This window comes from Lepisosteus oculatus, chromosome 3 (assembly GCF_040954835.1).
Source record: "Lepisosteus oculatus isolate fLepOcu1 chromosome 3, fLepOcu1.hap2, whole genome shotgun sequence".
Taxonomy (NCBI): domain Eukaryota; kingdom Metazoa; phylum Chordata; class Actinopteri; order Semionotiformes; family Lepisosteidae; genus Lepisosteus; species Lepisosteus oculatus.
The window spans coordinates 69453005-69476994 of NC_090698.1; the positions used below are offsets into that span (position 1 = coordinate 69453005).

A 23990-nucleotide genomic window follows, 5' to 3' on the forward strand; every position below is an offset into this window, starting at 1 on the left:
ATCACACACTCGTGCTACAGGGCTCAAGAAGACAAGAATAAAAAATTATTTTCCTTGTGAAATACATCCCTCGTGGTCGTTCTTGCACCTCAAAGAGCAACACGCTTTCTCTGACCCCCGCTCTGTAAGATCTTAATCACGAGCTTGCGGTCCAACGCAGCTCGCTCCAACGCTGATTGGTCGGAAGGGACCAAGTCGCTTCCTAGTTGGAATTTCATTGCCAGCCGCTGATTGGATGTCCTCTCCTTTCGTCACGCAACACCGGCGCGGGATTGGTGCGTGATTGAGAAGGGGCGTGCCGGCCGCTCTCCTGCCTACTGCGCCTGCGGGCTTTCTGAGGTTTCTCTTAAATGGCTGGTATTGAATAGTGCCCGTTTGGAGTGGACGAGATTGCGTTTTTAATGCGTTTGTTTGTCAGTCGCCCGAATTGAGCTGACCTGCATTTAAAAAAAAAAAAGTACTCCAAATAAAGACAGTGAAGGGCGACAGAAATGAAACTGCGACCAAAAAAAGGAAACGGGCCGAAATGTCCGTCTGCCGTGCGAACAGGTGAGATTGTTATCTTTCTTCTTTTTAATGGAGCCGCAGACTTGAATTTTGTGTGCATTTATGTAAGTTTTTCTGTGGGGATGGCGACACTAAGAGCTTTTATAAACGTTTAAGAAGAGGCTGGCGCTGGCACGGGTCTTATCAGGAGCGTGAGAGCGGAGCGGTTTTACTGCTGCAGTTAGTAGTGTGATTTTGTGGTGACAGGCTGATTTGTTTTGTTTTTTTTAGGTCTGATTTGTTTGCATGTAAGAAAATAGCCTGTCTCTACCCCTGTCATGTATGTTTCTACAGTATATTGTTTAGGAAATTAGGTGACTCGCGGTTGGTGGAGCACTGACGAAGAAGACCAGAAGCAGTAAGATATCCACCTCCCAAACTGGGTGTCTGTAGAACAAAATGCCCAGATGCTGGCATTGAACTTCAGCAGGAGTTCCTTGGGGTTTCCAGGAGAACTGGATTTCCTTGGAGGTCTCTCATCCTAGGGCGGACCAAGCCTAAATCACAAAAGCTGCTGAAATTGGGCAATGTTTGTCATTTCCAGCATCTCCAAGCACTTCTGCAGTCAAAGAGAGGTGGCCATGTCCATTATTTTTAAGGAAACCAAGATATTTCAAGGTAGATAGAACCATCCTAGGACTTTTCTTCAAGTCTTTTATTGACAGCGTCTTTACTGTGTCTCTTGCTGGATTGGAAACATCAGTACCATTGATTGTAAAAGGCTGGGAATGTTAGTCAGAATAAGTTGCAAATTACTGGTGGCAAATCAGATCGTCTTAAACATCATCTACAAACGGAGGGTGGCAAAGAAAGCAAAGAGTATTCTGCATTGTGTCTCTCAGCCCCTCTGATGTGTTCACATTCCTCCCATCTCCCAGTCTGGGAGGTGCCCCTGTCTCCCCAGGTGTCATAATACACACAGTTGATCCTTCATCCCTGCTGCAATATCTCCTCTCAACAAATCTAGCAATCGTCTTGCTGTCACACTGACCTCTTGGTTGGTAAATGTCGTCTGTCACTGTTATGTTGGGAGAGCGCTGTAAAATGAATTTCCCCAAATGGAACAGTAAAGCTGGAACTGAATGTACAGGTTAAAACAGCACATTAAAGATAATTAGAAGCTCAATTATAGAAGTGTCTTTTAAGGCGGGATTGGGAGAACTTACGTGCAAGGTCTTAAATGGGCTGGGAGATCATTCCACAGTCCTGGAGTATCAGAGCTGATAGAACAGTTTTCCCAGTGTTCGGAGCCGGGAACTGGGAACTGGGAACTGGAAGAAGGCCTGAGTCCAGTGAGAGCAAATGACTTGTAGGTGTGTGGAGAGAGAAGAGTTCACTGCTGTCAAGCCCTTAAAGCTGAGGAGCAGCTTTCTGAATCTTTCATTTTTGCTCACAGAAGCTGAAACAGATGCTATCTTATTGTGTGTTTTAGTTTCCAATTCTGAACAAGCTGAGCCTTGTCATGAACACATTTGGACACTCTGGCAAGCACTGCAACCAATTATTAAGCTTGGAAAAGGCGGGAGAATGCTTCCGATTCCTGTCTCGGACTGGTAGGGATGTGTGAGGTTACCCACGTTGTTGTGAAGATGAGAAAAGGTAATACGAGTGCACACGTGATCTTAACTTTGCATCTGAAGCTTAAAACTGCCCCTGGGATTCCTAACCATTTCTGTTCCAGCAATGAGAACGTTTCATTTTGGAAGGAAATAGTTTTCTCAGCAGCAGCAGTGCAAGAATGTGCACTGGTGATCTTGGGCTTTGGTTTCTTGTCAGTCAGATCCTGGTTTTGTCTGTCAAATGGGGCTTGATGTGAAAATTGACTTGCTTAAGTGCCCCAGGGTAACACTTCATGAACTCAGGACAGTTGCCTCTTGTTCAGATGGGATGTACAGGAGTATTGTCCCATGTTTTGCAGGTATAAAATGTTTTTCCTAAGTCTGAGCTGTAGAATAGGCTTCCTTGAATGAGAATAGCATTAAATATATCAGCTGCAGTTGCCCCACAGTGCAATACACAGTATATATAAGAACAGAAAAATGAGAAAGTTTGTGGGAAATAAAAGAAGTGGGAGAACAGTTACAGATTCGAATTGTAGTGTATTTGAATAACTTTGTTTGAGAACTAGGCAACTATATAACAATTGTTTTCACAAAATATTTGCTCCGTGATTGGAAAATAAGTAGAGGAAATCTGTGCATTTTACAAACTCAACATGTCCCCTGCTTTGGTCTGTGCTGTGAAGCTGAGCGTAGTCCTGGGTCCGGAGCACAGTGACAGCTCCCTGGAGTGAAAGATGCAGCCGGCGTGGGTGTCTCTCTTGCACCGCCAGCTCTCCGAGGGCCAGGTGCTGAAATTCAAAGTGCTTAAGCAGCGCAGTATAGTGCTCACTGTGTCCCAGTGCGACAGGCATGGAATCGCTATCTCTGTAAAGAAAAGAAGCTCGAGAGGAGACAGGAGGTTTGGATCCGGTTAATTAAACACAGAGTGTGAGTTTCTACTACATAAATATTAAAAAATGCTCTTCCAACACGCACGTCCTATGTGGAGCCAAAGCAGTATAAAGTGAACATGCACAAATCAGAATTAACATTGCTACTGTCTGCACTGCTACCTGAGACTTAACACATTCATAAATAACATTAAAGAAACTCTTAACATCTTTATACAACATCATGAATTCCCATCTTACAAGAAATTACAGGCATCCTGTGCCATCGTCTACAGGTATAAAGGAAAGGCAGACGGCTTGCAGCATTAGGCCACAATGTTGTTTTTTTTCCCTGTCCTGTAAATAAGAGGAGACTTCTAGTTTGAGTGCTGTTGTTGACCCTTGTGATTTCACCCAGGAGCGTGACTGAGTGACCGATCCTGTGTGACCACTGTTTGAAAGCAACGTTTCCAGTCTTCTCTGCAGTGTTTCAGATGGGTGGAAGAGCTGGTCAGGGGTATTGGGAATAGTTGTGCTCTGAGTCATATGACTCTTATTTGAATTTTCAAGTGGTAATACCTCCTGCAGCAAATAATTCCTTACACTTATATAGCGCTTTTCTGGACACTCCACTCAAATCGCTGTCCGGGTAATGGGGATCCCCTCCACCACCACCAGTGTGCAGCCCCACCTGGATGATGCAACAGCAGCCAGAGTGCGCCAGAATGCTCACCACACACCAGCTATTAGTGGGGAGGAGAACAGACTGATGCCAAACTAATAGGAAAAAAAAAGGTGTGAGAAATATCTCTTATTGTTCATGTTTTCAGCAGAGCCTGTGCTGTAATAGCGCGGCATTGTGCGGTGTTTCTCTTGCTCATTGCATTGTAGTCCTCCACTGTCCAGTAGTCAGGTGTGCCGATCTCTCAGGGATCAGTTAGCAGAGCCCTGGAGGGTCTGGGGGGCTGGGGTTGTGGGGTGTCTTGGCTTTGGGATGAGGTCTACCCCCTCCGAACCTCTGAACCACATCCCTCTCTGCCCTCTTCCCTCTCGCCGCCTGCCCCTTCACAGACGCCAGCAGGGCGCCGCCCGCGGTCCCGGAGGGCCCTCAGGTCAAGGAGGAGCCTCCTGACCCCGTGGAGATCAAGCAGGAGATGGCGGAGCCCCTGCCTGTCTCGGTGAAGCAGGAGGTGGAGGGGGAACCCCAGGAGCCCCGCGCCGCGGCTCGCAGCCGCCCCCGCCCGGCCGCTGCGGCGACGCCCCCTCCTGCCGCCGCCGCCCCCGCGCAGGGGAGCGCTCGCCCGAAGAGGGCGGCAGCGGGCGCGGGGGGCAGGCACGCATGCCGGGACTGCGACGGCGCTTTCGCGAGCGTGGCGGAGCTGCGGGCCCACCAGCAGGAGGCGCACGGCGAGCTGCGGCCCTACGCCTGCGGGCAGTGCGGCAAGCGCTTCCGCTACGCCTGCGTGCTGACCAACCACCTGCGCACGCACACCGGCGAGCGGCCCTTCGCCTGCGACCAGTGCCCCATGCGCTTCACCCAGCTCAGCAGCTGCCGCACCCACCAGCGGCGGCACTCCGGCGAGCGCCCCTTCGGCTGCGCGGCCTGCGGGCGCGCCTTCTCCCGGCGCAGCGACCTGGGCACGCACGAGCGCACCCACACCGAGGAGCGGCTGCACGGCTGCGCCGAGTGCGGTGAGTCCGGGGCTGCGGGTTTGCAGGTTCAAATCTGCTGCTGCTGCTGCTGCTGTGCCCTTGAGCAAGGCTTCGCTCCCACCAATGTGAGACGGGTTTTGGTTCAAAGTGTCAGCGGGATTCATAATAATCTAGTAGATGGTAGATGCTCGGTATGAGCCATGTTGAACCACGGGGAAATTCATGTCGTCGCCAGGCTCTTCGTTCATTTTTATTTACTGCAGCCTTCAGTCGTGTGCAGTTACCAGGAGCCTTTCAAGTGTCGAGGGCTTAAAATGTTTTTTACGAGCTCCTGATTTTTAGAATACTTGTGCAGCACTTCTGACTAATATTTATGGGTGGGTAACGAAATATTTTAAGTGTTTTACGTGAGAATGTAATTGCAGACTGCACTAGAAGGGTGTCGAGGTGCTTTGAACAGACGAGCCCCGCTGGATGAATTCAATGTTGCTGGCTCTGCGGTTCGTGGCCTAACGAACGTTTCCCCCCCCCAGGGAAGAGCTTCCGGCGGGCGGCGCACCTGCGCTCCCACGCGCTGATCCACACGGGGGAGCTGCCATTCCCCTGCCCGGACTGCGGCAAGCGCTTCCGGCACCTCACCAACCTGCGCACCCACCGGCTCATCCACTCGGGCGAGCAGCCCTACCACTGCCCCGACTGCGGCAAGGGCTTCCGCCAGCGGGGCCACCTGAAGCTGCACCGGCGCGTGCACACGGGCGAGCGGCCCCACCGCTGCCCCGACTGCGGCAAGGACTTCGGCCGGCTGGTCTACCTGCAGTCCCACCGGCGCGTGCACACGGGCGAGACGCCCTACTACTGCGGGGACTGCGGCCGCTGCTTCAGCCGGCCGGGCAGCCTGCAGATCCACCGGCTGGTGCACTCGCAGGAGAAGCGCTACCGCTGCGGGCAGTGCGGGAAGGACTTCCGCCACTACAGCGGGATGAAGGCCCACGAGCGGGTGCACACCGAGGAGCGGCCGTACCGCTGCGGCGAGTGCGGCAAGGCCTTCCGGGGCTCGGGCGGGCTGCAGATCCACAAGCGCAGCCACACGGGGCTGCGGCCCTACGCCTGCCCGCAGTGCGGCAAGTCCTTCAAGGAGTCCGGCGTGCTGAAGAACCACCTGCGGCTGCACTCGGGCGAGCTGCCCTACCGCTGCCAGGACTGCGGCAAGCGCTTCCGGCAGCTGGGCTCCTACCGCACCCACCTGCGGCTGCACAGCGGGGAGAAGCCCTACGCCTGCGCCCACTGCCCCAAGCGCTTCCGCCACTCCAACAGCCTGCAGGCGCACAACAAGATCCACACCGGGGAGGCCCCTTTCCCCTGCCCCGACTGCGGCCAGCTCTACAAACACATGAGGAGCCTCGTCCTGCACCGCAAGACGCACGCGGCCTGAGGGCGCCCGCTTGCCGCCGCCGCGCCCGCCCTGCCCGAGACACGAGACCCGTACGCACACACACACGCGCACGAGCGCGCACGCTTGCTAGGAAGGGAGAGAGGCATGCGGACCCCGATAGAGGGGAGGCGGCAGCGCTGCTGGCGATAACTGCACCCACATGCCCAGGGGGGATCAGATCGAGAGAGCCCGAGAGGTGTGAGCACAGGAGCTGAAGGGGGACGGGCGTCAGTGCAGACGTTCAGGCGAAGGAAGAGAGCGCTTGAAGAACAAAGCATGGGGGGGAGAGAGAGCGGGGATCAGTGAGGACCACGCCATCCTCACTGAAGCCGCGAGTTCTCCCAGCGCTGTTAACTTAATGACCCAACGGTATGGGCTTGCCTGTACCAGCGCGGCGCTGCCTCCGACTCGTCAGCCCCTTCCTCTGTCTTTGAAAAGGTGGAGGAAGTGGCGTTGGTTTTCAGTGACCCCATAAAACCCCGAAATCGAGAGTGCCAAGGCTGGTGGTGCGACAGAAGCAGGTGTGAACGCGGTTTTGGTTTAGCTCTTCCACAGTCCTTGCCGAAGTGAAAGGTTAACACTTGCTACAGTGTCCAGGAAGCTGTGGGTGGCAATTGGCAAGGATGAAAAGGAAGCGCGCTGAACACTTCTGTCGGCAGCGGTTTTCCTCTCGCGATTAAATAGTTCTGCTTTTTTTCTGGCAGATCTCAGCCTTTATTTTTCTGGCAGTGAAACCTATGTACCCAAGTATTCATACACTTGGTCAAGCATCCCTGGACCTTAACACAACAGCTGTTGTTTTAGTGGAAGCTGTGCACTGGGCTCGGTGTAACAAGGGACTTTTCATTTTGTGACGCTGTAGGAGTGATGTAATTTGTCATGGTTAGGGGTCGGGGCTGGGCTGATGGGATGATAAGGATGTGGAAATTGTCCAAACTGCTGTTGATGGGGGGAGAGATTAGCCACCCCTGTTTTCCGAACATAACTAACAAACAGGTGGCCTTTGCTAGTTTTTTTTGCCTGTTTTTATTTTGCCTTTTAATTTTTACAAGAATAAAGGAGAGTGTAGTTTCCCAGCATTGTCATCAGAGCTGTGTACAGTGTCTATATTGATGTTATCACAGCCTTTACGCCAATGATTTTTTTTTTCAATTTAAATGTACCATGTCTGGTTGTATGCAAATATGTACATACTCCATGTAAAAACGGATTGCTTAAAATGACACTGCAAATCTCATTTGTGTCAACAAGCTTTTATAATGCTTGATTTGTTTCACTCCTTTTTTTTTTCCAGTTTTTCCAGTGCTGTGGGATGCTTTCATGAAAGGCACTTTGTAAAATAAAGGTAAATATCATTGCCTGTGATTTTGTAGCTATTTTGGCCGTAATTCTTTGTTTTTCCTCTGTCATAGTTAATGCCACCACATCCTGTAACTCAATAGTTTATATATTCTATATGACGCTTAATAATATTTGATTGGTTGAGTCTAATCCTGATTTTCTGAATAATATGATCTATATGACTGACAATGCAGAATTGGACACACCTGGTTTAAAGCTAATGTGTAGCTGGAATCTGTATATAATGTCAGAAAACAATAACTGAGAGCAGCTATTTCAAAAAGCCAAATAAAGTTAACATTGAATTACATTTTTTCAACCCCTTGTAACACCTTTTGAATTTCAGAAATTCCTATTCATTTGAATGAGTTTATCCCGACTAGACAGCCATATGTAATCAGTGTCCATAAGAGATCCATCCTTAAAAGTCTATAATAACACTAATTGCACAATTAATGCTGGAATAATCACAAAAACAAAATGTCAGGTGTTTGGCATAATATTGGAATTTTAATAAACTGCTGGGGCATACATCCATTTTTAATGGCAGAGAGTGGGCACAAGGCGGGATGCACCCTAGACAAGATCCCTGTCCTAGTCAGCGCACGCAAAAGCACATCTGCACATTTTACAGGCATGTTGGTTTTATTTCCACTTTTACACTGTGCATGAGAGTACAGAAAGATCACTTTCGTAGCTATAGATTTCATAGCTGCTGTCCTGAGGCACTGTAGGGGCCCCTGCGGCCGGCCCTAGGTCTGCCCGGCCAGTGTCGTCTGGGGTGTGACCTGCGGCTGGTGCCCTGTGATCAGCTGCTCCAGGGAGATAAGAGGGGGAGACAAAGTCGTTCTGATGGGTTTCAGAGCTGTGCTGCTCCGGGGCTGTGCTAAGGCTTCCTTCCAGGGGCCCATGCGGATACCCCGGGCATCCTTCAGTGCCACGCCGGGGGAGAGCTCCATGGAGTCCAGCAGCAGGCTGGCGGCGAGGGGCAAGGGAGCCCGGAAAAGCCCGGTATCCCCCCGGGCGTCTCGGTCAGCGGATACTCGAGAGGAAGTGCTTGGCAGGGGAACGTTGCTCCTCTGAAGTTTCTGGGCATCTCTGTTTGGTATGCGGACCCGTGGAAGAGGAGGAGAAGCCCCATCCTGTTTATGTCGTCTCTCCAGCACGGGCCTTGGCAGAAGAGCACCCCCTGTCTTTCCAGAGTTGCACTGCAGGGTTTCTGGCTCCAGTACCTCGAACCCGGGGCAGATCCGATGTTGTGGCAGGCGAGCTAGGCTCAGCTTCTGCATGGCTCCCTCCACTGCGCTGATGGCGTTCAGTGGCTGGGGGAGGCACGCGTTGGGGGCTGGCCTGTCCTGCTTTGCCTGGTTGGGCTGGGATTCCTGCTGCACTGTCGAGCCACCCTGTGACGGCAGGGACTTGGAGGGATGCTGTGCCAGGGGTGTTGGCGCGGCTGCTCGATGGGAACTCGGCTTTCTCCTTTTCTCTGTCTTTGGAGGGGGGGCGGGGGTCAGCCCATGAGGTTTTGGTTTCTTCGGGCCTTGTGATCCTTTCTTCTCGTTTTCACCCCTGATGTCAACATCCAGCCTGTTCTGGGACAAATGTTCCGTATTGGCCGTTTCCCTCCTGGTCCCCTCCTCCTCGGGCTGCAGTTTGGTCTCGGGCTGGCGCCTGCCTGGGGAATCTGCCTCTCCAACAGTGGCTTCCACTGCCCTCTGCGAAAAGACAGGCTTGGGATTACACTAAAAACAGTAAAAACCGAAATCTCCTGAATTGCAATATGAGCCATTTCTGAACCCATTGTGACTTATTGCATGTTGAGTTCGTTTTGAAGTATCTTCTTACCAAGCCTGTAACTGTAGTTCTAGGGAGACCACATCTAGCAGGTTTTACAAGTAACCATTACAGTCATTCATTTCTGAAGACCTGGAAAAATGTAGGCGTGGTTATTTAAGTGGGTCGTGCTAAATTAATTTCGATACCGTTTGGCACACATATGAATGCCCTTTATTCCACAAAGATCAGAATTTCTTTATTTGAAGAAATTCCAGTAATTGCTTAGTCAATAACTTCCAAATTTTTATTCTTTAGAATATGCTTAGGATAGAAGTAAATTAGACTGACCTGTGAGACCTACTAGATTAAGGCTCTCCAACACCAGAGTTGAAGAAGCCCCATTCTAAACATTCTCACTGTTTTACAGTCTACAGTATATACATTAACCAACCACATTTGTCAAAACCTGCATCAAGAACCGCTTTATAATAAAACTACTATTACAACAGCACAAAACTGTGTCAAAACTGGTTTAACCAATAAAATTAGTGTGTTTTAGTGCCAATTATATTACAAAACCAAGACCTAAATCAGAGTTTGCAGTAAAATTTACGACTGGGCAAACACCTGCCCAGGCAGCCGAAGTCTCATGTAGAGAAGTGCAGAGTTTTGCATGCAAGTAATAAAACACAATTATAAATACAAAAGAGGAGCTACTGAGCTGGAAGACCTTTACATATGAAAAAGACCTCTGTGTTCATGTTGACACATCATTTGCATCGTCTAGACCCTAGACAATGAACAGTGGGAAAGCAACTGAAAAGGCAAAGCAAAACTGAAGGACATGTAGTTTGAAGTGCAGAATTTAAATCAAGAGATGTTTGGTTAAAATTGTAAACACACTAGTAAGGCCTCATGTAGAATACTGTATACAGTTTTGTTCACCGTTTAACGGAATCTATCTAGCCGATAGAGAAACTAGCCGTACAGTATATGTGCGTTGGAAATGAAGTCCAATACAAAATGGGATTTTCCTCCCATGTTCTGAAGGCCTTGCACTTATTCAGTCTCTGGGGTACCTGTGTGAGAGGGGGGCGCGGGGTGAGTCCTGTGTGTAGGACGGGCACGCAGCCCTGCGCCCAGGAGTCGGGGCCGCAGGGCAGGGGCTCCAGGTCCTCCTCCCAGGAGGGGGCGCTCTCGGGCCCCTCGCCTTCATCCCGCACGAGAAACCGCCACTCGACCATCTGGACCAGCGCCTCCCGCGCCTGGGACACCGTGAAGGGCACCAGCTGGGCGGGAGAGACGGCCCGTTCAGTACAGGAACATGAAGAAGGCTTCACAGCCCAAACGGTGGGTTTTCTCTCTTCTCTTTTCAGCGTGGAAAAAAACCTGTGACTTGTTCATGATCATGCCTGTATATATATCCTGGATGAATGGGTAAGCATGTGAAAGAATTAGTAAGATGCGAAACCCTCCATACAGTACTAAAAGAAAAGTTTATTTTGTTACATGCACTGGAATTGAACTGGTAGTTTTGTTTAATATGGAATTACAACGAAATCCACCTCTTCATTTGGTTCAGTGACCCTTAACTGTCATCAAGAGACTGGTGACAGCCACCACATACCTTCCAATTTTATTTCAAAGGACTCTCTACTGGTAAAATGAGCGTCTCAAAAGCTTTGCATCCAGAGTTCATTGGGCACGCGCTGTGTGTTCCACATAGATTTCGAACGTTTTGTAACTGCAAAGCTTTCGCCAGTGTCGTGGGACCACCCCTAAGCAAAACCAACAATCCCGAAAAACGTGTCAGAACGAGCAAAACAGGATATGAGAACCTTATGATCACGGATAACGAGGTTAATTCCGCCCTGACGAGCAGACTGAAAACAGTGTTGGATGAAGCCTGACAGCTGTTCCTCAGCGGGGAATTGCCCTTGTTCTCTTGGAGCTCGAGTTCCCCCCAGGAATCGGCCGCCCCCCAGGAATCTTCCTTGCCCAGCGGCCGCACGGCTCACCTGTCTCTGCAGGTACACTCTGTAGCACTCCTCCATCACCCGGGCCATCAGCCCCTCCACGACGTCCACCACCACCTCCTCGCCCTCCTCCCGCGCCACCATGGAGACCCAGTCGGACTCGGCCAGCCGCCCGGGAACGATGTCCGCGGGCGCAGAGGCGCTGGGGGCGGGGGGCGCCGCGGGCACCGAGGGGGCACGGGACTTCTCGGCTCGGGACTTGGACAGGGAGCGAGACATGCTGGTGGGGCGCGGGCCAGCTGTGTGACAGGGGGAGAGAGCGATCCACAGTATAGATGGGAGAAACACACACCGGCGCTGCTGGCCAGCAAGCCATCCCATTTCTTTGATCGAGAAACGCCTGCCTTAATACCCAGCATCCCCATTTCCTTTACCTCTCATGCACTACATAGCTGAATGAGCTTATGGAACACAAACGAATGGACACAGGAAAGGTTGCAAATGACGGCCCATTCGGCCTCTAACCCTGTTCAGGAATTAGCAGCTAATTGCTGATTGAACCAAGGAACTCATCCAGCACTTTCTTGACTTAAAAATAAAATTTTAGAAAATATCAGCTTCAACAACATGGCTGAGCAGCTTGTCCCAGGCTCCCACAATCCTCTGGGTTAAAAACATGCCTCCTGTTCTCAGTTTTAAATGCATTTTCATGTAGTTTTCACTTATGTCCTCTGGTTCTTGGTCCACTGTTGAAGAAATCAGAATCATGAGCTGACACCATTTAAATGAGAATATGTACCATCTTCTAATGATCTGGACAAATGGCACTATGGGAATTTTGGAACAGGACTGTGGCATGGACTTTTTCTATTATTTAATAATACTGAAATATACAGTTGTATGCAAACGTTTGGGCACCCCTGGCCAAATTACATGTTTTGTTGAGTTTCTAAGTGAAAAGAAGTTAACACAACCTCTACAGCGAACAAACATAAATCTGACATATTTCTGCACATTTTAATGCACAGGTACTATTTATTTGCTGAATTTAACAGATTGGAAAAAATAAAACAGTAAAAGTGGCATGTGCAAAAGTTTGGGCACCCTGTCAGTCAGTACTTAGTAACACCCCCTTTGGCGGAAATCACAGCCTCCAAATGTTTCTTGTAGTCAGCTAACAGTCTTTCTATTCTTGCTTTAGGAATTTTTCCCCACTCTTCCTTGCAGAATGCCTCTAGTCCAGAAATATTCTTAGGTCGCCTTGCATGCGCTGCATGTTTGAGATCTACCTACAGATTTTCAATAATATTCAAGTCTGGGGGCTGTGAAGGCCATTCCAAAACCTTAATCTTTCGTTTCTTGAATAAGTAAAATCTAACTTCTTTCAGCTTCAGTTTCGTCACTGACTCTCGGACATTAGCTTCCAGGATTTGTTGATACTAAGTAGAATCCATTCTTCCCTCTACCCGCACAATACTTCCTGTGCCACTGGCTGCCACACAACCCCAAAGCATAACAGATCCACCCCCATGCTTAACAGTTGGCAAGGTGTTCTTTTCTTCAAATGCTTCTCCTTTCTTTCTCCAAACGTACCTTTGGTGATTATAGCCAAAGAGTTCAATTTTTACTTCATCAAACCACAGCACTTGGTTCCAAAACACTTCTGGCTTATCTAAGTGTTGTTACATACTTCAGACGTTCCTTCTGATCACTCTTCCACGCAGATCATGTTTGTGCAAGCAACACTGCACAGTAGACCGGTGCACCACTACTCCCATGCCAGCTAAACCTTCCTGCAGGTCCTTTGCAGTGATATGGGGGTTTTGTTTTGCATTCCTGACCAGTCTACAAGCAGTTCTATCGGAGATTTTTCTTGGTTTTCCAGATCTTGTCTTGACTTCAACAGTTCCCCTTAACTGACATTTCTAAATGACATTTCCAACAGTGGACATTTCAAGCAGGAAGTGTTTAGATATCTTTTTATAGCCTTCCCCGGCTTTGTAAGGGTCAATTATCTTCATTTTCTGATCCTCAGTCGACACTCAGCTGAGAGGTTCGACGTGTCAGAGAATTTATTAATTTATTAAACTCTGGAATTGTCATCACCGACTTAGATTAAGGCCTAACGAGTCAATTAAGTTCTGAGACCTTACAACAAAATAACACTAGAGGATCAACTTTTGCACATGCCACATTTACTGTTTTATTACATTTAAATCTGTTAAATTTAGCAAATAAATACTAACTGTGCATTAGTATTTGCAGAAATATGTCAAGTTTAGGTTTTTACGCAGCAGAGGTTGTGTTAACTTCTTTTCACTTAGAGAATCAACAAAACATGTCATTTTGGCCAACAAAACAATCAATTTGGCCAGGTGGGCCCAGACCTTTGCGTAAAACTGTAGTGTTGAATAAAAACAGTTCTGGGAGGTTAGGCTTAAAATGACGAAAAGGGAAAGTAGTTATCCCATTAGGACGTTGTGCATGCCCACTTAGAATGTGGTGTGAAGTTTTGCTTTACATTTATGAAAATAGATAAGTTACTACCACAAAACAGTGACCATTAACCATCTCCCAGCAGCAATATCACCTGCCACTGAAGCTCAGCAGGCGAGAGCCTGGCCAGTACCTGGATAGGAGACCTCCTAACTAAGGTGCTGATGGTGGTGGAGGAGGGGAGTTCCCGTTACCTGGAAGGAGTTTTTAGTGGAAAAGCGCTCCATACACGTGTAAGGAATTGCCATTACAGAAAAATAAAAACGCGTGACGATGCTCACCACGGGGGGAGGCTACCTTGAGTAATTCGAGTTTTTTTTTATTTTAAAAAGGAAGACTCTTTATGACAAGTTGAAGATCACACACGCCTGCATCTGATGCTATATCACCTCCCGAGTAACCTTCCGTGTGTTGTTAAATAGATCGAATAGCAATAGCTCTCATCGTCCAGCAACACCGCAGAAAACATGTTTTCCAATGAAAAACACGGGAATACACAACTCACCTTTAAGGCAAAGACGTTGTTTTGGATTGTTTTTTTTTATCACAGCTCCTCCACTGGGTTTCTCTATTTGGGAGAAGCCGCCTAGTTGCTTAGCAACCGCAAACGCGCGGCCGGTGGTGACGAGAGATGACGTTGAACACACCTTGTCCTCCTCTCCTACACAGCTCTCGGTGACGTCGGCGAAAACTGACCTGTCACTATGGCTGCGGTCGATGCGATCTGACGAGGGGGCGGTGTAACAGAAGATGTTTTATTAAGCCAACGGGCAGCGGAGAGCAAAGGAAAGGATCGGGAGATATTTTTTATTTCATTATCCGTCGTCAAAGACAGAATTGCCGCTGAGCACGACAGTTTTGTCATACCGTGGTGATATCCTGCCTACAGGACCTGAAAGACTAAGCTGACATCAGGGTAAGCCGGTTAATTAAAGGATTGTGGCGAGATCTTTATTTCTATAGTATTCTAACACATTAATTGATTGTATTTTTATACATGCTGTCATCCATGTTATTTGCTAAATTGTATTATGCATTATACGTGTTTACAATTTCAGCTTGTGTGTATTATTAAACTCCCTGCAGTTTCTGTCTGTTTCAGTCCATTCGGCTCCAGACTAATCAGTCTTTATAATCAGTTTCTACAGACCCCCACCCATTAACTCTAAGCAATACGATCTTGTTAAGGACTGCACCGAACTGGACTCCTAAGTATAGGATTGCAAAGCTGGGCTTCACCCTGGCTGGACACCCACTTCAGGGACACCAGTTGACCTAGCCTGCGTGTCACTGGGAGGTGGGAGGAAACTCTTTGAGTGCAGGGAAACCATGCGAGCCCCTCACAGACGGGCGTCCCAGGCTGGAATTGAGTGCAGGACTCAAGACCGGCACCACACTGTGATGCCCACATAGACAGACATCAGATCAGATAACCCCGGACATCCTCATCGTACAGCTGATACCGGTCCTGACGCGTCCAAGTGAGCTCTCTCTAGTGAATATAAGTGCTGGACAGAGATTATTGCGGCACGATTGTGGTGAAATATTCAAATTCAATGGCCGGCTTTCTAGGGAGGTCCTGGTGTCAGTAATCCTAACGCAGAAGATAAAACACATGAAAGAGAGAAGGCACAACTGAACAGTAGGAGCAGCTGTTCATTGCACTATCCATTTATTCTCTCTTTCATAGGCAGAGAATAGACATCCGTAAATAAGCAGCCAACATATGTTGATAAGTTAGTTGAATGTTGGAGAAGTCCCTGTCGTGGGGACCCGTGGAACTGGTTTAATGTGAGATAGCAGTGCACTCGCACCTGCAGTCCAGACTCGCAGGGGGGCAGGGCTCGCTGAGAAACTTTAACGGGGTCCGCAGAAAGCCGTCCAGAGCCCCCGGCAAAGCCGGGACTGTCCTGTCCTTCGGCATCGTGATATAAATGATTGGACCTGCATCCATTTTCAGGGCTAAAGTAGCTCTCTGCTCTTCAGTGGTCTTATTTTCTCTCTGTTCCCCTCTGTACATCACTTTGGATTCCAATACTGCACGAGAAGATTCCCCCTGTCATTCTGGGCACTGGTAGGGGATTAAGAAGAAATGTACTAAAATAGTTCTTCGTGTCAGGGACCAGTAGGTGGCAGATTCAGACCCTGTGCGGGGTTGAGGTGCACGGGCGAGGGAGTGAGAGAGTGTCCAGTAACCGAAGTCCAAATCATAATAATAATAATAATAATAATAATTGCTTACATTTATATAGCGCTTTTCTGGACACTCCACTCAAAGTGCTTTACACGTAATGGGGATCCCCTCCATCACCACCAGTGTGCAGCCCCACCTGGATGATGCGACGGCAGCCATAGTGCACCAGAACGCTCCCCACACACCAGCTATCAGTGGGGAGGAGAGCAGAGTAATGAAGCCAGTTCAGAGAGGGGGATTATTAGGAGGCCATGATTAGTAAGGACCAATGGGAAATTTGGCCAGGACGCCGGGGTTACACCCCTACTCTTTTCGAGAAACACCCTGGGATTTTTAATGACCACAGAGAGTCAGGAACTCGGTTTTACCTCTCATCCGCAGGACGGCGCCTGTTTACAGTATAGTGTCCCCATCACTATACTGGGGCATTAGGACCCACACAGACCGCAGGGTGAGCGCCCCCTGCTGGCCCCACTAACACCTCTTCCAGCAGCAACCTTAGTTTTTCCCAGGAGGTCTCCCATCCAGGTACTGACCAGGCTCACACCTGCTGAGCTCCAGTGGGTTCACAGTAAGGCAGTTCCGTGGTCAGGAGGAGGGCAGAGATCGGTAAACCAAAGAGTCGAGTGGGATTACCAAGCCCGATCCGTGAGGTAGGTCCGTAGTCGGTGGGAAAGCAAAATCCATCATCCAAAGTGGCGAGACAATGAGGCGGCGAGAGAGGTAGAGCCCGACAGTGAGCGTGAAGAGGTGTGCTGGAAAGGGTAGAGTAGAGAACAGGGGGGAAAGGCTGTTGGATAACAGGGTAATGGCGGTGAAAGAGCGTGTTGGAAGAGTGCGTGGTTGCGTGGAGACTCTGACACATAGGCAAGTCCCAGAACCTAACGCTCTACTTTTAAATGAGTTCTAATGGAGCAGATGGATTCATTATCTGCATGCTTCTGGAGCATATCTCCAGTGTATACCAGAGCTTGACTGCACTCCTTAAGGGCTCCTGCAGACTGCCACTGAGCTCCTAGTTCCTGACGCGGTTCTGATTAGCCTGCCTTCCAGTTCACAGTGGTGCCCTGCCTCTGCCCCCCGGGGGCCTTCGCCATGTACCACAAGGAGAAGAGCATCCAGATCAAGAGCAGCGCCTCGGCGCTCTACAACAACCTGAGCGTGCTGCCCATCGCCGAGCGGAGCCTCACCTACTTCACCGTGGTGCACGGCAACGTGGTCAACATGGTGAGCGCCTCGGGCGACGGCCTCAACTTCTCCCACCGCCAGCTGCAGTCCAAGGAGGGCAGCATCGCCGCCAGCTCCTCGCTCATCATCCAGGTGCGTGAAAGGGCCCGCAGGCGCCCCCTGGTGGCTCCCGCCTCCAGACACCAAGCCGCGTCCCACCATCTGTTCCTTCTCCAATCCGCTGTACCAGGGTGGGATTTTCCTTGCCTGCTGCTCTGACAATCGGGGCGTGAGGCAGCGGACGCCAAACTCATGGCACGACTGTACCTCGTACTGCAGACCCAGTGATCTCATACTCCAGTCCACCAGGCACAAACACCACCTGACTGTGTTCATACTGCACACTTAGACATGGACAGTGCACTAGCAGACCTGTCAGCACTCGTTTGTGGTGTAGAACTGTAATGACAGGTATATTAGTGGCTTTATCACTGGATTAAATTATTTTGCGATTTTGCATGGAGCAACGATGAAAAGTGTAAATGCTTTTTTATTTTTCTACTGCTTGAATTCATTTATGCTTTCGTTTTCATGTTGGTGCATTAAGAATAAATGTACTAAAATACTTATGTGAGTGTATGTCTGAGTCCCAGAACCGAACCCCCCTCTTTTTAATTAATCCTAATGGAGGAAATTGATTAATTGCTCTTGATTCTCTATACAGTGCATGTTTCTAGAGCATATCTCCAGTGTACACCAGGGCTTGACTGTACTCTTTCAGGGCTCCTGCGGACTCTCATTGAGTGCTCCTTCCTGAGCTGCTAGTTTCTAATATTTAGCCTGTTTACATTACTGGACAAAAACCGCTTCTCACCAAACTACAGTTTGCTACCCCTGGTGCACAGCCACACAGAAGAATATTCAGAAAGTATTAACCCACAAATAACCAGACCCCTGCTCTCGTCTTCGAAGCAGGGATGCGTCTGGCCGTGCAGGAGTATTTAAAGGTTTGTCTGTCACTGGTGAGTCCCGTCTCGTATCTCAGAGACATTAGGGAGCCGGGCACTTTCTCACAGTTCAGATGAAAAACCAGTGATGTCATGGAGAACCCCCGAGCTTTCTCCTTTCTGTTCCAGCTCTTGATGAGTTCATCTTCTTAACAGACGCAGTCAGAGTCAACAGCTTTCCTGGAGACGTTTTGCAGTGTTTCCTAATAGACATTTTTCTTAAATGAATCATTTTTACCTGATTAAAAGGGCGATTAAAAGGGATTCTGCACTTTTGAGGTCTCTGAGTGAACTGTGTGTCTGTGCAGGCGTCCTGGTGTGTTCTGCCTTCGCGGGTGCTGCTGGTCCTCACCTCACAGAAGGGAATCCAGGTGGGTTGGCGGCTTCTGACCTGCACTGAGCTCGGCCACTGTGTGAACCACTTCTGTGACCTGTTCGCTGGTACTACCGCCGCTGCTACAGTGTTTATGCATGTGTCTGGTCTGTGTTTCAGATGTATGAATCAGATGGGTCCATTATGGTGTATTGGCATGCCCTGGATATCCCAGAAACACCAACAGGTAAGGCCGAAAATCAGGGGCACTTAGATAAGAAGCAGAACATGGCACAGACAGACCGAGAGAGAGTGAAAAGATCAGTGCACCACTGTGGTATGTGTGTAAATGCTCCGGGCCCTGTCTCTTACAGCTCAGGCTGTGTTTGCTCGGGGGATTGCAGCAGCTCGGGGAAACTACATCTGTGTGGGTGAGTACAGTAGCTTCTCTGGCAAGCAGCAGTAACTGCCAGAGTTCACAGGTAAAAGCACAGGCATGTCCTTCGCTCCTTTCAGTGTATAAAATGGAGTGATCACCACTGTCACACTTTGACTACCTCATTCACACTCATTCTCATTCCTTCACACCAGCTTACACTACACCACCTCACTCTCTCCCTCACACTGACCACACTCTCGTTATCTCACACCAGATCACACTCACACCATCTCACTCTCTCCCTCACACTGACCACACTCTCGTAATCTCACACTAGATCACACTCACACCATCTCACTCTCTCCCTCACACTGACCTCACTCTCGTTATCTCACACCAGATCACACTCACACCATCTCACTCTCTCCTTCACACTGACCGCACTCGTTATACACACTGTATAGAGAATCAAGAGCAATTAATCAATTTCCTCCATTAGGATTAATTAAAAAGAGGGGGGTTCGGTTCTGGGGCTCAGACATACACTCACATAAGTATTTTAGTATATTTATTCTTAATGCACCAACATGAAAACGAAAGCATACCACACTCACACCATCTCACTCTCTCCCTCACATTGACCTCACTCTCGTTATCTCACACTCACATCCTATATACTCACACTCTTATACTGATTCACACTCACACAAACTAAAACTCATTCTCTCACACTCACATCACTCTGTCACTGGCTCACTCACATCATCTGACTTTTTCCTCTCAGTCTCATTTCTTTCACACAGGCACCACTTCTCTCGGACTAACGCCTGCCACCTCACGTTCATTCTCTCACACTAACTCCGACACACACCAGCTCACCATGTTTGTCTCACACTGCCTCGCTCTCACTCTGCCTCACTCTCTTTCTCTTTCGCTGACTTGTTGACGTGCCCTCTGTCCTGCTCGTCCTCTTCCTGTCTCTCACTCCAGGTACTTCCTGTGGCTCAGTGTTGGTGTTTGACGTGCCCAGTAAAGGGAGCAATATCACACTGTCAGAAGTGCTAGAGGAGCACAGGGAACCAATCACTGACATCGCCTCAGAGTCGTCCAGAAACGAGGTACAGAAACACTTCACCCTTGGAAAAGTTGTTTAATGCACTGGGTGCCCTCATTGCTGACAAAGGTTTGGTAATCAAACATCCAGTTGGATCTGTCCAGTTGATTTTGGCTCCTGTACTTGTGTCTCTGACGTTCTTTCTTTCTTCTGTACTGATCTATCACCCTCTTGACCCACAATGCCCCTTTCTTTCCGAACCCCTTTGCCCTGTCAGGACGGTGTGGCTGACCTGGTCACGGCGGACGACTCGGGGCTCCTCTGCGTGTGGAAGTCAGGGGAGGACTTCAGTCTGGTCAACAAGATCCCTGCTTACGGGTGAGACTGGGGAGCGAGGGAGGGCCAGGGTTAGAATAGCGACCAGTCGCCTCTAAGTGCACAAAGCTATTATCAGGAAACCGGCTGTCAGGTGGCAGAGGTATTCTTGTGGTATTCCGTCTCGCTCCTGCTGTTCCAGGCCACACACCAGCCCAGCTCATTCCACATGTAAATCAATTAAGTGGAAGTCTGTACAAGTACAGCTTCCATGGCACAGCCGTCGCTGTCGTTCTGGTGTGGCATGAAAAACTTGTGACTCCAGCAGCGCCAGTGAAAACACTGTCCTGCAGGAATGTTGTCATGTCAGGATGCGTCCACAGGGGGGCAGCAGTGGAGTTCCCAATGATCAGCTTGAGCACGCCTGCCAAGACCTTCACAGCTAGGTTATGACTTTTCGATTTTAGACAGGAATCATCACTAGGACTAGCTTCTAGGACTAACTCTCAGACTTATGGTGACTGTGTCATTTCTGTCACTGGTCTGTTGTTGTGGAACGCCCTTTCTAAGACCCCACGAGAGACAAATTCTCTCTGTTTAAATCCTATCCTACATTCTATTATGTATAAAACTGTATGCTCTTGTTTACAGCGTCCTTGGGTTTGAAAAGGTTCTTTATAAATAAAAGACATTATTTTGTGATGATGATGATGACTAAGTGGTCTTCTAGACCATGGCCTGTCCCTGACAGACTGTCCAATAATGTATACCAGGTAAAAACAAATGCTGTCTGGGAACACCCCAGAGTGATCACTTATGTGCTAACTTAATCCAGCCTCCAACATACTGACGGCACTAAGACATTGTTCTCTGAATGAACAAGGCTTATTCTGTGTACTTCTTTCTTGACTTACAGCAGACGCGACGCTGAGCAGGTTAAGTCACCTGTGCCCAGTCTGCTCTCTCACTGATGAGATGGTTTGTTCAGCAAAGTCACTTGTGTATATTATGGTCAGTCATGGATTGTCAATTAACCAAGAACTTTTATTCAATATAAAAAAATATGTGCACTTCATTTGTTTTAATACATGAATAGAGCATCTTTGGATGCTCTGTGTATATTGACGAGCAGAAGGAAGAGGAGAATAATGAGAAAGCAGCAGAGAGGTGAAGCAGGTATGTGGTGAGAAAACAGCATCAGAGACTGAGGAACAGGAAAAGGTTTATTCCATGCTGAATGGAAAAGAAAAGAGACAACGTTTCGTCCGTGGAGCCTTCTTCATGGTGCTTTGTGAGAGACGTAAGGACATGTTTTGTCTCGTAAATGAGGAATATAATTTTGGTAAAGCGGGCTCTGTTTGTCACTCTGCAGGAGACATCGATTGTGGGGGAAGAGTCTGAAGAGATGTAATAACAAATGAGCATCTGCTCCACCTGTTCCTCTCATATGTCTCTCTCATACTGTTGGTCTCTTGCATGCTTCGTCTTTTGTGGTCGCCAACGCTCGTGCTCCCTCTGTCTTTCCCGGCGTTCGTGCGCTGGCGTGGGTTTTACAGCGTCTTTCCCCTCTCTTACACTGAGACCCTGCCTCTCTGTCGCCCCCCGGCGGCCTGCAGGTGCAGCTGTTCGTCGGTGAAGCTGTGGTGCGGGGTGGTGGTGGCAGGGTATGGCAGTGGCCAGATCCGGCTGTACGATGGGGCGTCGGGCTCCGTGTACGCCGAAGTCAACGCCCACGCTCGCTGGATTTACGCCTTGGACGTGGCGCCGGACACCGGCACAGTGAGTCTCACGCTAGCTGAGGTTCCTAAGAGTCATCTTTGTTGTTGCTGCTGCTGAAAAAGCTAGCAGTTCAGGTGTTGACGAGGTGGAAATGAGACACAATGTACAACAGTTTAGATTTTGATCAGGTGTGCTTAACCTGCAGTGCTCTTCCAGCCCGTGCTGGCTACTGTGATAACACCTGTCTGCCGGTCCGCACACAGCTGCTGTCGGGCGCAGAGGACTCTTTGGTGCGGATCTGGAAGCTGAGCCGGACCCCAGAGACCAACAGGATTGAGGTAACGACAAACTCCCAGCCCTCGTGGGCTCGGGTGTACGCAGCACTGTGATGAGCCCAGAGCAGCCTCCTGCTCTGCCAGATTTAGCATCGGCTCAACCACTGCTGTCAGTCCATTGATCCGTTCGTCGTTTCTCTTTCCCTGTCCCTCCCAGATCGAGCATCGGCACACTGAGTGCGTCACAGATGTCCAGATCTGCGGCGCCAAGTTCTGTGACAGCGAGGGGAATGCCTTTGCCGTGACAGGATATGACCTGAGCGAGATCATCCGCTACATGCTGGTGTAGGACTGTGCCGAGGCCGCTCGTCCTTGTCTGAGCAGAGCAAGGCAGGCACTGTTTGTGTGGTTCTCTGCCCAGGTGGCTCTGCGCGTGGCTGTTCGGTGACACAACCTGCACCGAGCAGTGAAGTCATTCCCATAAACGGCAACAGTGGGCGACTCGCCCCAAAGTGACCAAAGAAAAGTGAAACACGCCGGAGAGTTTCAAATTTCCTCCCAGCACGGTACCACCCTGGGCAAGGTTTTTTTTTTCACCTGGGGGATTTAAACTCAATCAAAAAAAAAGAAAACGGACAGAAAAGCTACATGAAAACTCTTTGGCATGTTTCATCTTGGCAGTGCGATGAATTGTTAATATACTGTAATAAAGTACACTACACCTCCATAGAAAGAAAAAGGGAGGCATGTTCAGCTTGGATTAATGACTAAATCAAAGAATTCAAAATGGAGCAGACATCAAAAGCCCTTTAATAGAAACCCACCAGTAACCTTGAGCCCCGAGCAGGTACGCAGAGCGCCTGTGGAGGAGAGATTAGCAGAGCCCTGTGCAGAATGCTGCTGGACTGTGAGGAGACTGTATGCCGATGCTGTCCTTGCTGAAGTCCTGGTGTTATTTTTGTAAAGGTCTGTATAGGCGTGAACACGTTTGTGAACGTGTCTTATACACTCTCGTCCAAGCCAGCTGCTTCTGAAACAATGTGCTGCTGATCACGCCTTTGCTGCGGTACACGCGTGGGTCAGGCTGATCACGCCTGTGCTGCGGTTCACACGTGGGTCATGCTGATCACGCCTGTGCTGCGGTACACGCGTGGGTCATGCTTACAGGAGTAGAGCCTCAGAGGTCATTTGTAACAGCCAGATTGGAGCAGCAGCTAGATCCGAAATTACTGTAGCCATCTTCTCACCCTGATATGTCTAGATCACTGGCATTGTTTTCCAGAGAAAAATCTGGATTCTGTAAACAGTCAATAGTTTCAAACAGCACAATGTGATTTCCAGTTGTGTGTTTTAATGACAAAATCAGCACATTCTGCCAATGTAGTCACGGGGGTTTTTGTTCTTAGAATGACCATTTACGTCCACTTAATGTCTGCAGTACCAGTGTAAATCTGTGTATTAAAGAGTGGAAATTGGGTTTCTGGAATCTTCTAAAAAATTATTGGATTTTATTTTTCAGTCTGCTAGGCTTCTAGGTTTCTTTGTATTATACGGAGAAAAAAAAAATCAGGAATTACTTTAGTGCAAAAAATAGCAGCCCAAGCCAAGCCAGTCTTACCTGATCGTTTTCTGTTAACACCATGTAGTTGTGAAAATCACTGTAATAAACACTTAAAAAACAAGAAGGCTTTAGCCAGCGTGTTTAAGCGACTCGTCGAGGCTTTTGCACTCACTCCAGCGAGGTACACACCCTGTGCCGGTTGCTTGCGGGAATAGGCAACTGTACTGTACTGAATAAAGAGGTTAGTAATGGATTTATGGATGGTGACCACTAACTGGGGTCAGGTTTGAGTGTGTACTGTATATGCGCAGGGGTTCAGCTACAGTATAAGAGAAACAAGACTAGTAGCAGCAGA

General features: G+C 49.0%; 3 protein-coding genes across 5 annotated transcripts; 2 read left to right on the forward strand and 1 right to left on the reverse strand.

The window, feature by feature from the left end:
- The first annotated feature begins 204 nt into the window (after positions 1–204).
- Positions 205–7713, forward strand: LOC138237742 (zinc finger protein 135-like). Of its 2 annotated transcripts, XM_069187466.1 has the most exons (4): positions 487–549; positions 1979–2145; positions 4049–4669; positions 5164–7713. In XM_069187466.1, exons 2-4 carry the CDS (start codon positions 2106–2108, stop codon positions 6060–6062), a joined length of 1560 nt encoding a protein of 519 aa, XP_069043567.1. In that variant the 5' UTR covers positions 487–549; positions 1979–2105; the 3' UTR covers positions 6063–7713. The 2 variants fall into 2 exon arrangements, with proteins under 2 accessions (XP_069043566.1, XP_069043567.1); XM_069187465.1 differs by lacking the exon at positions 1979–2145 and having other exon boundaries at positions 205–549.
- Positions 7714–7886: 173 nt separating this feature from the next.
- LOC107079206 (uncharacterized protein C2orf81 homolog) lies at positions 7887–14348 on the reverse strand. Its single transcript, XM_015361680.2, has 4 exons — positions 14157–14348; positions 11198–11454; positions 10259–10468; positions 7887–9118 (listed from the first exon to the last, which is right to left on the reverse strand). Exons 2-4 carry the CDS (start codon positions 11432–11434, stop codon positions 8156–8158), a joined length of 1410 nt encoding a protein of 469 aa, XP_015217166.2. The 5' UTR covers positions 11435–11454; positions 14157–14348; the 3' UTR covers positions 7887–8155.
- Positions 14323–23560, forward strand: wdr54 (WD repeat domain 54). Of its 2 annotated transcripts, XM_069187475.1 has the most exons (11): positions 14323–14567; positions 16227–16498; positions 16899–17165; positions 18328–18390; positions 18513–18579; positions 18707–18763; positions 19702–19829; positions 20043–20143; positions 21697–21859; positions 22063–22137; positions 22292–23560. In XM_069187475.1, exons 3-11 carry the CDS (start codon positions 16941–16943, stop codon positions 22421–22423), a joined length of 1011 nt encoding a protein of 336 aa, XP_069043576.1. In that variant the 5' UTR covers positions 14323–14567; positions 16227–16498; positions 16899–16940; the 3' UTR covers positions 22424–23560. The 2 variants fall into 2 exon arrangements, with proteins under 2 accessions (XP_069043576.1, XP_069043575.1); XM_069187474.1 differs by lacking the exon at positions 16227–16498 and having other exon boundaries at positions 14324–14567.
- Positions 23561–23990: the final 430 nt, after the last annotated feature.

What these genes read in the sequence shown, in the direction of transcription:
- LOC138237742 (XM_069187465.1), top strand. Translation starts at nt 492, where the DNA reads ATGAAACTGCGACCAAAAAAAGGAAACGGGCCGAAATGTCCGTCTGCC. An exon ending in TCCGTCTGCCGTGCGAACAG is followed by an intron (nt 550 to 4,048) that starts GTGAGATTGTTA and finishes GCCCCTTCACAG; the next exon opens with ACGCCAGCAGGGCGCCGCCC. An exon ending in GCACGGCTGCGCCGAGTGCG is followed by an intron (nt 4,670 to 5,163) that starts GTGAGTCCGGGG and finishes TCCCCCCCCCAG; the next exon opens with GGAAGAGCTTCCGGCGGGCG.
- LOC107079206 (XM_015361680.2), bottom strand. Translation starts at nt 11,434, where the DNA reads ATGTCTCGCTCCCTGTCCAAGTCCCGAGCCGAGAAGTCCCGTGCCCCC. An exon ending in GAGTGTACCTGCAGAGACAG is followed by an intron (nt 10,469 to 11,197) that starts GTGAGCCGTGCG and finishes TCTCCCGCCCAG; the next exon opens with CTGGTGCCCTTCACGGTGTC. An exon ending in CGCGCCCCCCTCTCACACAG is followed by an intron (nt 9,119 to 10,258) that starts GTACCCCAGAGA and finishes GTCTTTTCGCAG; the next exon opens with AGGGCAGTGGAAGCCACTGT.
- wdr54 (XM_069187475.1), top strand. Translation starts at nt 16,941, where the DNA reads ATGTACCACAAGGAGAAGAGCATCCAGATCAAGAGCAGCGCCTCGGCG. An exon ending in GCTCCTCGCTCATCATCCAG is followed by an intron (nt 17,166 to 18,327) that starts GTGCGTGAAAGG and finishes GTGTCTGTGCAG; the next exon opens with GCGTCCTGGTGTGTTCTGCC. An exon ending in TGGCGCCGGACACCGGCACA is followed by an intron (nt 21,860 to 22,062) that starts GTGAGTCTCACG and finishes GTCCGCACACAG; the next exon opens with CTGCTGTCGGGCGCAGAGGA.